The sequence below is a fragment of the Eubalaena glacialis genome, chromosome 5 (genome assembly GCF_028564815.1).
Source record: "Eubalaena glacialis isolate mEubGla1 chromosome 5, mEubGla1.1.hap2.+ XY, whole genome shotgun sequence".
In the NCBI taxonomy this organism is placed as follows: domain Eukaryota; kingdom Metazoa; phylum Chordata; class Mammalia; order Artiodactyla; family Balaenidae; genus Eubalaena; species Eubalaena glacialis.
The window spans coordinates 89,187,077-89,202,678 of record NC_083720.1 but is presented as its reverse complement, the minus strand read 5'-3'; the positions used below and the strand labels follow the sequence as shown (position 1 = coordinate 89,202,678).

At 37.1% G+C, this 15,602-nt stretch overlaps 1 protein-coding gene across 1 annotated transcript; it reads left to right on the top strand.

Moving 5' to 3' along the window:
* The first annotated feature begins 11,014 nt into the window (after positions 1–11,014).
* LOC133091807 (UDP-glucuronosyltransferase 2B4-like) lies at positions 11,015–14,870 on the top strand. Its single transcript, XM_061191013.1, is given in 3 exon segments — positions 11,015–11,744; positions 12,360–12,508; positions 14,838–14,870. Coding segments are annotated over 3 exon segments (912 nt in total).
* The last annotated feature ends 732 nt before the right edge of the window (positions 14,871–15,602 follow it).

Genomic DNA, 15,602 nt, shown 5'->3' with positions numbered 1-15,602 from the left:
TGTGGCTGTTTCCCACTAGCTATCTGTTTTACGTTTGGTAGTGTATATACGTCCATGCCACTCTCTCACTTTGTCCCAGCTTACCCTTCCCCCACCCCGTATCCTCAAGTCCATTCTCTAGTAGGTCTGTGTCTTAAAACCAGTCGTTGAGTAAAAGACCAAGAGAGACCCCTGGGAGCCATGCTTTGTTTCCTGTTAAAGCAGAAAAGGGTGACAGGAAGAGGCATAGGCTCTGAATTCAAGGTCTCTTAGTCCTGCCCATTAACAGCTTGGCCTAATCAACATACGGTTCTGACCAATTGGATTAACAGCTTCTTTCTCAGAGGTGGGGAGGAAGAGGAGAGGTAAAAACTGGAAAACATGGGGGTAGTCAGGGTTAGCACAGAGAAAATTACAGAAGCGCTCCCTGGTAAAATCCTATAGCTATTTTTATGACAGTATAAATCCATCTGAGCTCTCTCACTACTTGTGAACTACTTACCACCTTCAGGCATGATCTAAACTGCCCCAAAACAACCCACACAATTTTTATCTTCTACAGCCTGGAATCAGGCTGACTGCCTTGACAAGTAATAGACAGCCACCTGCCTTTAAAAAGAAAAAATTGCCCCACTAACCTAGGATTCCTTGGGATTTCATCCCATTGAGAAGTGAGAATTTCAGCATCCATGAATTCTTTGGGCTGGATATAGCATGTTCGATACCTTCTAAATTAGTGTTTTCCATTGTATAAAATGCAGTTAGATCTCCTGAAAGCATAAACTGCTAATTTGCCTATTTTAGCATATAATGGTCAGTGAAAATTAATGTGGCATTGTCTTTTATTAAATTTTATCACTTGTATTTTTCTTCAGTTCCTAGCTTTGTATAAAAATATGTAAAACTGTGCATGGATAACTCCACTCTTAGTAACTTTGAGGGAAAAAAACTGAGATAGTGTCTTGAAAAATTTATACTTAAAAGATTATAGGATATTGGTTCAAGATGGCAGAGTAGAAGGACGTGCTCTCATTTCCTCTTACGAGAGCACTGGAATCACAACTAACTGCTGAACAATCATTGACAGGAAGACACTGGAACTCACCAAAAAAGATACCCCACATCCAAAGACAAAGTAGAAGCCACAATGAGATGGTAGGAGGGGCGCAATCACAATAAAATCAAATCCCATAACTGCTGGGTAGGTGACTCACACTGGAGAACATTTATACCACAGAAGTCCACCCACTGGAGTGAAGGTTCTGGGCCCCACATCAGGCTTCCCAACCTGGGGGTCCAGCCACAGGAGGAGGAATTCCTAGATAATCACACTTTGAAGGCTAGCGGTATTTGATTGCAGGACTTTGACAGGACTGGGGGAAACAGAGACTCCACTCTCAGAGAGCACACACAAAGTAGTGTGCACATCGGGACCCAGGGGAAGGAGCAGTGACCCAATAGGAGACTGAACTAGACCTACCTGCTAGTGTTGGAGGGTGTCCTGCAGAGGCGGCGGGTGGCAGTGTCTCACTGTGAAGACAAGGACACTGGCAGCAGAAGTTCTGGGAAGTACTGCTTGGTGTGAGCCCTCCCATAGCCCGCCATTAGCCCCACCAAAGAGCCCGCGTAGGCTCCATTGTTGGGTCGCCTCACGACAAACAACGAACAAGGAGGGAACGCAGCCCCACCCATCAGCAGACAAGTGGATTAAAGTTTTATTGAGCTCTGCCCACCAGAGCAACAGCCAGCTCTACCCACAACCAGTCCCTCCCATCAGGAAACTTGCACAAGCCTCTTAGATAGCCTCATCCACCAGAAGGCAGACAGCAGAAGCAACAAGAACTACAATCCTGCAGCCTGTGGAACAAAAACCACATTCACAGAAAGATAGACAAGGTGAAAAGGCAGAGGGCTATGTACCAGATGAAGGAACAAGATAAAACCCCAGAAAAACAACTAAATGAAGTAGAGATAGGCAACCTTCCAGAAAAAGAATTCAGAATAATGATAATGAAGATGAGCCAGGACCTCAGAAAAAGAATGGAGGCAAAGATTGAGAAGATGAAAGAAATGTTTAACAAAGACTTAGAACAAACAAACAGAGATGAACAAAATAATAACTGAAATGAAAACTACACTAGAAGGAATCAATAGAAGAATAACTGAGGTAGAAGAACGGATAAGTGACCTGGAAGACAGAAGAGTGGAATTCACTGCTGCAGAACAGAATAAAGAAAAAAGAATGAAAAGAAATGAAGACAGCCTAAGAGACCTCTGGGACAACATTAAACGCAACAACATTCGCATTATATGGGGTCCCAGAAGGAGAAGAGAGAGAGAAAGGACCAGAGAAAATATTTGAAGAGATTATAGTCGAAAACTTCCCTAACATGGGAAAAGAAATAGCCACCCAAGTCCAGGAAGCACAGCGAGTACCATACAGGATAAACCCAAGGAGAAACAAGCTGAGACACATAGTAATCAAACTGGCAAAAATTAAAGACAAACAAAAATTATTGAAAGCAGCAAGGGAAAAATGACAAATACCATACAAGGGAACTCCCATAAGGTTAACAGCTGATTTCTCAGCAGAAACTCTACAAGCCAGAAGGGAGTGGCATGATATCCTGAAAGTGATGAAAGGGAAGACCCTACAACCAAGATTACTCTACCCGGCAAGGATCTCATTGAGATTCGATGGAGAAATCAAAAGCTTTACAGACAAGCAAAAGCTTGGATACAAAAACAAGACCCATATATATGCTGTCTACAAGAGACCCACTTCAGACCTAGGGACACATTCAGACTGAAAGTGAGGGGATGGAAAAAGATATTCCATGCAAATGGAAATCAAAAGAAAGCTGGAGTAACAATACTCATATCAGATAAAATAGACTTTACAATAAAGAATGTTACAAGAGACAAGGAAGGGCACTACATAATGATCAAGGGATCAATCCAAGAAGAAGATATAACAATTATAAATATATATGCACCCAACATAGGAACACCTCAATACATAAGACAAATGCTAACAGCTATAAAAGAGGAAATCAACAGTAACACAATAATAGTGGGGAACTTTAACACTTCACTTTCACCAATGGACAGATCATCCAAAATGAAAATAAATAAGGCACCAGAAGCTTTAAATGACACATTAAACAAGATGGACTTAATTGATATTTATATGACATTCCATCCAAAAACAGCAGATTACACTATCTTCTCAAGTGCACATGGAACATTCTCCAGGATAGATCACATCTTGGGTCACAAATCAAGCCTCAGTAAATTTAAGAAAATTGAAATCATATCAAGCATCTTTTCTGACCACAACACTATGAGATTAGAAATGAATTACATGGAAAAAAACGTAAAAAACACAAACACATGGAGGTTAAACAATACGTTATTAAATAACCAAGAGATCACTGAAGAAATCAAAGAGGAAATCAAAAAATACCTAGAGACAAATGACAATGACAACACGATGACCCAAAACCTATGGGATGCAGCAAAAGCAGTTCTAAGAGGGAAGTTTATAGCTGTACAAGCCTACCTCTAGAAACAAGAAACATCTCAAATAAACAATCTAACCTTACACCTAAAGGAACTAGAGAAAGAAGAACAAACAAACCCCAAAGGTAGCAGAAGGAAAGAAATCATCAAGATCAGAGCAGAAATAAATGAAATAGAAACAAAGAAAACAATAGCAAAGATCAATAAAACTAAAAGCTGGTTCTTCAAGAAGATAAACAAAATTGATAAACCATTAGCCAGACTCATCAAGAAAAAGAGGGAGAGGAATCAAATCAATAAAATTAGAAATGAAAAAGGAGGAGTTACAACAGCACCACAGAAATACAAAGCATCCTAAGAGACTACTACAAGCAACTCTATGCCAATAAAATGGACAACCTGGAAGAAATGGACAGATTCTTAGAAATGCACAACCTGCCGAGACTGAACCAGGAAGAAATAGAAAATATGAACAGACCAATCACAAGCACTGAAATTGAAACTGTGATTAAAAATCTTCCAACAAACAAAAGTCCAGGACCAGATGTCTTCACAGGTGAATTCTATCAAACATTTAGAGAAGCGCTAAAACCCATCCTTCTCAAACTCTTCCAAAAAATTGCAGAGGAAGGAACACTCCCAAACTCATTCTATAAGCCACCATCACCCTGATACCAAAACCAGACAAAGACACTACAAAAAAAGAAAATTACAGACCAATATCACTGATGAATATAGATACAAAAATCCTCAACAAAATACTAGCAAACAGAATCCAACAACACATTAAAAGGATCATACATCATGATCAAGTGGGATTTATCCCAGGGATGCAAGGATTCTTCAAGATACGCAAATCAATCAATGTGATACACCATATTAACAAATTGAACAATAAAAACCATATGATCGTCTCAATAGATGCAGAAAAAGCTTTTGACAAAATTCAACACCGAGTTATTATAAAAACTCTCCAGAAAGTGGGCATAGAGGGAACCTACCTCAACATAATAAAGGCCATATATGAAAAACCCACAGCAAACATCATTCTCAACAGTGAAAAACTGAAAGCATTTCCTCTAAGATCAGGAACGAGACAAGGATGTCCACTCTCACCACTATTATTCAACATAGTTCTGGAAGTGTTAGCCACAGCAATCAGAGGAGAAAAAGAAATAAAAGGAATACAAATTGGAAAAGAAGAAGTAAAACTATCACTGTTTGCAGATGACATGATACTATACATAGAGAATCCTAAAAATGCCACCAGAAAACTACTAGAGCTAATCAATGAATTTGGGAAAGTTGCAGGATACAAAATTAATGCACAGAAATCTCTTGCATTCCTATACACTAATGATGAAAAATCTGAAAGAGAAATTAAGGAAACACTCCCATTTACCACTGCAACCAAAAGAATAAAATACCTAGGAATAAACCTATCTAGGGAGACAAAAGACCTGTATGCAGAAAACTGTAAGACACTGATGAAAGAAATTAAAGATGATACTAACAGATGGAGAGATATACCATGTTCTTGGATTGGAAGAATCAACATTGTGAAAATGACTATACTACCCAAAGCAATCTACAGATTCAATGCAATCCCTACCAAATTACCAATGACATTTTTTATGAAACTAGAACAAAAAATCTTAAAATTTATATGGAGACACAAAAGACCCTGAATAGCCAAAACGGTTTTGAGGGAAAAAAACAGAGATGGAGGAATCAGACTCACTGACTTCACACTATACTACAAAGCTACATTAATCAAGACAATATGGTACTGGCACAAAAACAGAAATATAGATCAATGGAACAAGACAGAAAGCCCAGAGATAAACCCACGCACATATGGTCACCTAAACTATGACAAAGGAGGCAAGGATATAATGGACAAAAGACAGTCTCTTCAATAAGTGATGCTGGGAAAACTGGACAGCTACATGTAAAAGAATGAAATTAGAACCCTTCCTAACACCATACACAAAAATAAAGTCAAAATGGATTAGAGACCTAAGTGTAAGACCGGACACTATAAAACTCTTAGAGGAAAACATAGGAAGAACACTCTTTGACATAAATCACAGCAAGATCTTTTTGGATCCACCTCCTAGAGTAATGGAAATAAAAACAAAAATAAACAAATGGGACCTAATGAAACTTCAAAGCTTTGCACAGCAAAGGAAACCATAAACAAGACGAAAAGACAACCCTCAGAATGGGAGAAAATATTTGCAAACGAATCAACGGACAAACGATTAATCTCCAAAATATATAAACAGCTCATGCAGCTCAATATTAAAGAAACAAACAACCCAGTCCAAAAATGGGCAGAAGACCTAAATAGACATTTCTCCAAAGAAGACATACAGATGGCCAAGAAGCACATGAAAAGATGCTCAACATCACTAATTATTAGAGAAATGCAAATCAAAACTACAATGAGGTATCACCTCACACCAGTTAGAATGGGCATCACCAGAAAATCTACAAACAACAAATGCTGGAGAGTGTGTGGAGAAAAGGGAACCCTCTTGCACTGTTGGTGGGAATGTAAATTGATACAGCCACTATGGAGAACAGTATGGAGGTTCCTTAAAAAACTAAAAATAGAATTACCATGTGATCCAGCAATCCCACTACTGGGCATATACCCAGAGAAAACCGTAATTTAAAAAGACGCATGCACCCCATTGTTCATTGCAGCTCTATTTACAATAGCCAGGTCATGGAAGCAACCTAGATGCCCATCGACAGACGAATGGATAAAGAAGATGTGGTACATATATACAATGGAATATTACTCAGCCATAAAAAGGAACGAAATTGGGTCATTTGTTGAGACGTGGATGGATCTAGAGACTGTCATACAGAGTGAAGTAAGTAAGAAAGAGAAAAACAAATATCGTATATTGATGCATGTATGTGGAACCTAGAAAAATGGTACAGATGAACTGGTTTGCGGGACAGAAGTTGAGACACAGATGTAGAGAACAAACATATGGACCCCAAGGGGGGATAGCTATGGGGGGGTGGGGATGGTAGTGTGATGAATTGGGCGATTGGGATTGACATGTATACACTGATGTGTATAAAACTGATGACTAATAAGAACCTGCTGTATAAAAAATAAATAAAATAAAATTCAAAAATTAAAAACAACTAATACTAAACTTTCTTTGGGTTATTTGTATGGAAATATGTTAATATAAATGTTTCAGACATTACATGAAATTCCTAAAAATCTTATATATTCTGGTATAATATTATAAGTCATAATTCTAGTTATTATTTTAAAATGTATATCTCAGAAATAACTAAATTTCCTTGTCAATTGCATTATTATGAACTTTCATCAAATCTTTAACCGTGGTCATTTTTAAGTCTTCTGTCATTTACAGACAGTTCTGGGTGTACTCTGATGCTTTTGCGAAAATGTTCCTATAAAAGGGTTTCATCTTCAAGGAATTCATGGAAAAGGCTCTGACAATCACAGGTTTCTGGTAACTGACTATACTGCTGAACTGAATGAATAAGCATTTTCAGAACTCTAATGGAAAACTGATGAATTCATAAAAGTGCTAACAAAAGATCAAGATGAAAAAAAATTAATTACATGGGACTGAGTGAACTGATGAGGATGATTATAATTTTTGTGACTTGCTGTTTGAATAAAAAAAAAAAAAAAGAACTGTTAACGATGAAAACTTACTATGCCATGGCTTAGTATGGCCTGACTTGGAAATTTAGTTTCAGAGGCTTTTGTGAATATACCAAGGAAAGAGGACCTAGGTGTATCTTATTCCCACAGGCCGCCAATAAATATTTGCTTAACAGAGAAAAAATTAATATATAGTATAGGAGAGAACCTGATAGATGCTTAACATTATTGAGTGATAGCAATGCCCAAACTCATCTGTGATCAAATACTATGAAGTATCCTCCTAAGGATAAACTCATTACAAATAAGAAGTGAAAATTCAATTATGCAGATGTTTTCAGTTTCAGCTCTGATATGCAAAAAGCTTGGAAGTTGTCACTGTATCTTGTCCTTACAAGATAATGCTGTACAAAATGAAAATCAGTGACTTTTCTCAGACGTGATTAATAAAACATGTAACTACGAAAGAAAAAAAAAAATAGGTGTATAGTGGTACCTCATGGTTTTAATTTGCATTTCCCTAATGACTAATAATGTTAAGCATCCTTTCTTGTGCTTTATTTACCACCATATATCTTCCTTACTGATGTATTTGTTCAACTCCTCTGCCTGTTTTACAAATGATATTTTTGTTTTTTAATTGCATTCTAAGAGAGTTCTTTACATATTCTTGATACAAGTCCTTTATCAGACATATGATTTGCAAATATTTTCTCTCAGTCTGTGGCTTGTCTTTCATTCTTTTAAGTGTCTTTCAAAGAGAAGTTTTAACTTTGATAAAATCCAGTTGATCAGTTTTGTCTTTTCTGAACCATGCTTTTGGTGTCATATTTAAGAAATTTTTGCCTAACTCAGGGTCATGAAAGTTTTCTCCTAAGTTTTTCTCCTAGGAGTTTTATAGTTGTAGATTTTGCATTTGATTTCATGATCCATTTTAAGTTAATTTTTGTATATGATACAAGGTATGGTTTGAAGTTCTTTTTTTGGTTTGTTTATTTTTTTTTTTTTGGCACATGCCTATCCTGTTATGCCAGCACCACTTGTTGAAAAGGTTATCCTTTCTCCACTAAATTGTCTTTACACCTTTGTCAAAAATCAATTGTCCATATATGTGTGCCATATGTGTGTGGATTAGTTTCTGGACTTGCTATTCTATTCCGCTGATCTATTTGTCCGTCTTTGCACCAGTACCATACTCTCTTGATTACTTAGCTTTACAATAACTCCTGAAATCAGGTAATGTTAGTCCTTCAACTTTGTTTTCCTTTTTAAAGTTTGATATACAACTTTGGCTATTGTAGGGCCTTTTCCTTTCCATATGAATTTAAAAATCAGATCATCAATGTCTATCCCAAAAAAAAAAAAAACTTGCTGAACTTTAAAAACAAAAAACAAAAAAAAAGCCTGCAAGGGACTTCCCTGGTGGCGCAGTAGTTAAGAATCCACCTGCCAGTACAGGGGACATGGGTTTGAACCCTGGTCCAGGAAGTTCCCACATGCCGTGGAACAACAAGCCCGTGCATGACAACTACTGAGCCTCCACACCACAACTCCTGAAGCCACGCACTTAGAGCCTGTGCTCTGCAACATGAGAAGCCACCACAGTGAAAAGCCCGTGCACCACAATGAATAATAGCCCCCACTGACTGCAACTAGAGAGAGCCCATGCACAGCAACAAAGATCCAACACAGACAAAAATAAATAAAAAAAAAACCCTGCAAACTTGAAGGTAGATCAATAAGATAATACAACTCAAAGAACAGAGAGAAAAAAGAATGAAGAAAAATGAACTGAGGGGTTGAGAATTGTGGGACATAATTAAGCACAGTAACATACACAAAATGGGAGTGTGTCAGAAGAAAAAGGAGCAGAGCAAAATATTTTAAAAAATAATGACTGAAAACATCCCAAATATGATGAAAAGCATTAACCTACGTATCCCAATTGTTCAACCAAGTCCAAGTACGATAAACATAGGAGAGCCATACACAGACCTAATGAAATGTTGACAGCTAAAGACAGAAAATCTTGAAGCACTAAAAGAAAAGTGATTTATCCATACAAGGGAGCTCCAATAAGACATCACTTATATCTCATCAGAAACAATGGAAGCTCTATGGCAGTGGGATGACATATTCAAAGCGCTGAAAGACAAAACTGTCAACCAAAAGTTCTATATCAAACAAAACTATCTTTCAAAAATGAGGGCAAAATACAGATATTCCTCTCCCTCCACTCCCCCCCAAAAAATTCATTGCTGGGAAATCTGCCTTATAGGAAAAACTAAAAGAAAGTCTTCAAACTGAAGGAAGTAAACCCAGATTGCAATTCTAATCACCATGATAAAACAGAGAGAACTGGTGAGAACTGGTAGTTATATGACAGTATAAATGCATATATCTTCTTTCTTCTCTTAATAAATATAAAAAGCAAGCATGTAAAACATGTATATAGTTGTAGTCCTAGGCATTGACATATAGTTAATATATTTGGTGGGGGTGAGTGGGATGCAGCAGTGTTACAGGCCCTGAGATGACAGGGTTCTACAATGGCTTAGATCCAGGGGTCCAGGGTCCTGTAGCTGCACAGCCTGGAAATGGTGGACCAAGATTCCAATTCTGGCCCTAGTGGAAGTCACAGAGCAGCTGCAGCGTGTGCCCAGCAATGGCCTGTTAAAGTCGCAAGTCAGGACCCATGGGGTGGGGTGCAGAGCCCCAGCAGTGTGGCCATGGTAATTGTGGATCAGAACCCTGACCCAGGGTGAGGTACAAAGTAGCAGCATTTTAGCCACAGCAATGATAGGTTAAAGCCGTGACTTAGGCTCCAGGAATGGTGTGTAGCTCAGCAGCTCAGCCTAGGTAATGACCAGTCAAAGCCACAACTAGGAATACACAGTGAAGTCCAAGCAATAGCAGCATTGCCCCAGTTATGGCAAGACAAAGTACTGACTTAACACTTGTGGGCAGGGCACAGAGCAGGAGCTCCAGTCTCATAGATAGTCAGGCATTGTGGCAACTCAACCAGGGAAAGCCAGGTACTGGAGTGATGGGGCCCCAAGTGTCAGATCTCACCACAGCAACATTTCCAGCCTCAAGAAAGACACAGAAGCAGGGACTCTGGGCAGCTCTGTGTCTGCTGTAATCAGTGTTGGTGAAGACTGTGGAAGTCATCAGTAGCAAATGCTGCAAACCACTATGATGGTGAAGCTTGCTTGGATTCTCCTGCTCTTCTTCTCCCCATGGGGTGAAATCCATTTGAAGGAATTTCTGTGGGTGCCAAGCTGCTCTGAACTGGAGGATGAGGTGTTGGAGGTAAAATCTTTCCCAAGCTTTTTTACAGGGCCATCCTCAGTTTTTGCAGTCTGCTGGGTTTCTGCTGCTTCTTCATTGTAGTCCAGAGCTTTCCCAAAGTAATTTACATTGGTTTGTAGTTGCTCATTTATTGTTTTTGTTGCTTTTGTGGGGGATACAAGTGTTGGGACCTCCTAACCCTCCATCCTGTTGATGTCACATTATCTCTAATTCTGTGTCAAGGGGACTGCAGACACAAGAACCTCTCACTTGCCACTGTTGTTACACTATTTTTCTCTCTTACATAATAACTGATTTGCGTGTGCAAGGTCATCGACTTTTAGATGGGTGATGGGTGAAACAATATTAAACACCAGTATAAACATGAAGTGTTCTACACTTTGCCCTTTCACTTGATTTCCACAGCTGTGACTATTCATATAATGTAGTTATTTGAGGCATAGGAGTTATAATTTAACATCCTGATTGATTTCTCCTTGGATATAAGCATGAGCAACGGCAAAAGGATAATGTAATTTTTGAAAAGTATTGCATATGAACAAGATGTCTGTGAAATGGCTCTCACTGCTGCTGCTACTACAGCTGACTTGCTACTTTAGCTCTGGAAGTTGTGGAAAGGTGTTGGCACGGCCAATGAAATACAGTCATTGGATGAATATGAAGACAATCCTGGATGAACTTGTCATGAGGGGTCATAAGGTGACTGTTCTGACATCTTCAGCTTCCATTCTTACTGATCCCAACAAACCATCTGCTATTAAGTTTGAGACTTTACCTATGTCTTTAACTAAAGATAATTTGAAGAATGCCATCAAGCATTTGATAGAGAAATGGACATATCTGGCAAAAAATCCATTGTGGACATATTTTTCATCATTGAGAAGTTTATTTTGGGAACTTTCTGACATGCTTATGAATATCTGTAAAAATGTTGTTTCGAACAAGAAGCTTATGACAAAACTACATGAATCAAGGTTTGATGTTGTTCTTGCAGATGCTGTTGGACCCTGTGGTGAGCTGCTGGCTGAGGTACGTAAAGTACCTTTAGTGTACAGTCTCCGCTTCTCTCCTGGTTATTCAGTTGAAAAGTATAGTGGAAGACTTCCATTCCCACCATCCTATGTACCTGCTATGTTTTCAGAATTAAGTGATCACATGACATTCGTGGAGAGGGTCAAAAATATGATATATGCACTTTATTTTGACTTTTGGTTCCAGACATTTAATGAGAAGAAATGGAATCAGTTTTATAGCAAAGTACTAGGTAAGTCATATTTTTAGTTGGTAGCATGAAGCCCTAACTTTCCTAGTGCCTTGGAAGGTGAGTTTGTATAAAGTAACAGAATTTTGTCTCTTATAAGTGAAACAATGAAATGAAAATATAAAATGATTTCATAAATATTATCAAAATATTAAATTATAGGGTAAGGTATAACCCTGTTTCCCATTACTCATACAGATTCTCCAGGAAGTCATAAAACACAAACTGAAGCACTTAGGACTTCTCCAAGCAATTATATATCCATATTACTAAACTTCTTTTCTTAACTTAAAAAAAGTCACTAGAAACCTCATAAAATGCCTTGATAAATGAAGACAGGTAGATTGAAGAGTTACACACATATTTGCAGCACAAGTATCTAGGTAGCATTTAGAAATTGTTTCTACTTGTGTAGCTCGGTTTCTGTATTATATGATATGATATATGATACAATATGATATACACTATACACATACATATATATTTGCTTTATTAGAGAACACATTCAAACATCTTTGGCTACATCATTCCAATCTCCTTTCCAAAAATTACCTAATATATTCACATGGCAATACTCTTATTTGATCTAACTCTTGTTGTTTTGGTTTTTCCTTCCAGGAAGACCGACTACATTATTAAAGGCAATGGAGAAAGCTGAAATGTGGCTCATTCGAACATACTGGGATTTTGAATTTCCTCTCCCACTGCTACCAAATTTTGAATTTGTTGGAGGCCTCCACTGAAAACCAGCCAAACCCCTGCCTAAGGTTACCTATTCCTATTTATTTTGTTTTGTTTACATTGCATTTTCAATAGGAATAATCCTGTGTTCTTTATTTGGAATATTTAATTACAGTGAGAGAGATGTGGGATGCTAGATAAAGTGACTTGCAAATTAGAAACTCATATATTTATTTCTATACCAACGCAAGTATCAGAATTTCATTATCAAACAGAATAAAGTGGAAGACTTTGAGAATATGTCAGTAAAATTATTACTTTCATTATTCAATACATAATAAAGCATCAGACTTCATTAAAAGAATTATTATAAAAAATTTAAAAAATAATTATAAAATGACTAGCATATTCCAGAAGTAAGTGCTAATATGCAGAGAAATGGTGTAGACACAGTTTCTGCCGTCTGACACTCTACCTGGAAAGACAGAATACCAGCAAGTAGTAAAAACTGTGTGAAATTTTTATAATAAGGAAAGACCACAACACTAAGGAAACATCCAGCAGGAATCAGATATTATCCCTGAGGCATTGATAATTAAGACAATATCTGAAAGATGTTCAGGATAGGGCAGGGGTAGAGGAAGGCACAAAAGAAAAGCAGGTAGAGTAGTAATGACAGTTTCCAAGAAGTCTAAGTTTAGCCTAAAAAGGAAGAGGCTGAGTAAAGAGGCAGATGATACTGGAGAGGTAAGTTGGAGACAGATAATTATAAGGCGTTTGAAACATCTAGTAGGAGCATTAGGGAGAAAATTAAAAGGGTAAAGAAAGGGAGAGAGATGTTCACATTAAAGAAAACACACACAGGATTTAGTCACTGGGTTGGATTGTAAAGGGGCAAGAATGAAAAGGGACACCATTTAGCTGGTTGTTGCAAGATACAGGCAACAATGATGGAAAACTAGAATACAATGTTCATAGAGTTATGTCCGCACTAACTCTTATAATAATAGTACCAACCTCATATTGTTGTGGGGAAAAAATCTGTTAGTACGTATGAAACACCCAAAATGTCTCTGGAACATACTTAGTGATCCAGAAAAAATATTACCTATTGTCTTTATTGTTATTTTGTTGCTATTCCATACTGTCAATAACCCAATGTGTACCAGTCACATGGATCTAATTTCTAAATTACTAGAAACTGGTTTTCCAATATATCAAGATTATATAATCTAGCAAAGCCCTAAAGAGTAGATATCCCAAGGAGTTGTTTAAAAGTAAATTTTAAAAGTTTTTAAATGAAAAATAAAGGTAATTAAAATTTTAATATGTTTAATAAAACTTAAGTTAAATAAAATATAATTTAATACATTTAATTTAAAGTTTTTTTAATTTTAAGAATTTTTTAAGGTTTGACTATCTGATCGGCAAGATGAAACGATAAAATTCTTTTCTAAGGATTGAGAATCTTCACTGGCGCACTAGCCAAAAAGAAGACCATTCTTGAACAATATAAATGTATGACCTAACAATTTTTGGAGCCAAATTCAGCATTTCCTAGCTTTCACATCAGCATTTAAACCATTCCTCATTTGAAATCCCTGGGTTTTACAACTTGCAGAATAAAAGAGATAGCTTAGTTTATTAGGATAGGTGTTTTCTGCCTATACCAACTCTATAGAAAACCTCAGTAAAGCTCCCTTAGGGATGTACATCTCAACATCATAGCTGCCTAACAGAATGAGCACAGGGAAAATATACACTGCATATATAAGAACCATAAACTCTGCACATACACTAAACAGCAAATAATTTGTACCACTTGAATCTGGAAACTTCCCGTAATTTAAAAATACAAAGAATTCTCAACAGTTTATAGGATGCTATTCCTCATGAAGGAAAGCAAGAATCTAATCTGTTTTAAATTGATATGATCTCTTTTAAATTGACTTAAGGGCTTCCTTGGTGGCACAGTGGTTAAGAATCTGCCTGGCAATGCGGGGACATGGGTTCAAGCCCTGGTCTTGGAAGATCCCACATGCCGCGGAGCAACTAAGCCCGTGCACCACAACTACTGAGCCTGTGCTCTAGAGCCTGTGAGCCACAAGTACTGAAGCCCACATGCCCAGAGCCCATGCTCCACAACAAGAGAAGCCACCGCAATGAGAAGCCCGTGCACTGCAAAGAGTAGCCCCACTCACCGCAACTAGAGAAAGCCCATGCACAGCAAGGAAGAACCAATGCAGCCAAAAATAAATAAAAGAAGATGTGGTACATATATACAATGGAATATTACTCAGCCATGAAAAAGAACAAAATAATGCCATTTGCACCAACAAAAGCTGAGATAAGATTAGTGAAAGTTCTATGCTATCTAACCCTAGTTTTTGAAAGATTTCCCCGTTCTTATTGCAGGAAAGTGATAGTGTTAGTAAGAAGGGAGGTTAAGAGGAGAGGAATAAGGACAAAGAAAAGATGAATAGTAGGATAATGATAATAATTAGTAATAGTAACTGTTGCTATTAAGTTGCAAAACAAGATTTAAATCCATCAATGATTGTGAAGATTTCATTATATAAAGAAACTATTCCTTCAAACTACTAACTGTTCCATTCATTATTAGGTTCTCAGAAAATTTTTGTAATTTTTAAAGAATTAAGACATTTGGCAAAATGCTTCAAGAATCTTAAAAATGCTATAGCCTTTGACTTCATAGTATACTCCTAAGAAACCATACAGAGAAAATTAATCAAGATGTGCAAAAACAATATTTTGGGCAGTAATTCATAAAAGCCAACACTGGATGTAATGTAAATATTCAAAATTAAGCAATAATTAAATAAATTATCATGTGCACATCACACCATTACAATCGTTTTCTCAAAGAATTTCTTTTTACACTAAATCAACTATAGTATGAGGTTTAGTTGGAAAATAACAGCTATAATAAGATCACAGTTTTCTTGTAGGATAAAAAATATAAATTAGAATTACAATTTTCAAAATATATGTCACAATGTATATTTAGTTATAGGAGTAAATAAGATTAGAATGAAAGCACAAATTTTAGCATAATGCCATCAAAGTCCATCCATGTTGTCAAAAAATGGCAGGATGTCCTTCTTTCTCATGGATGAATAACATTCAATTCTGTGCGTGTGTGTGCATGTGTGTGTGTGT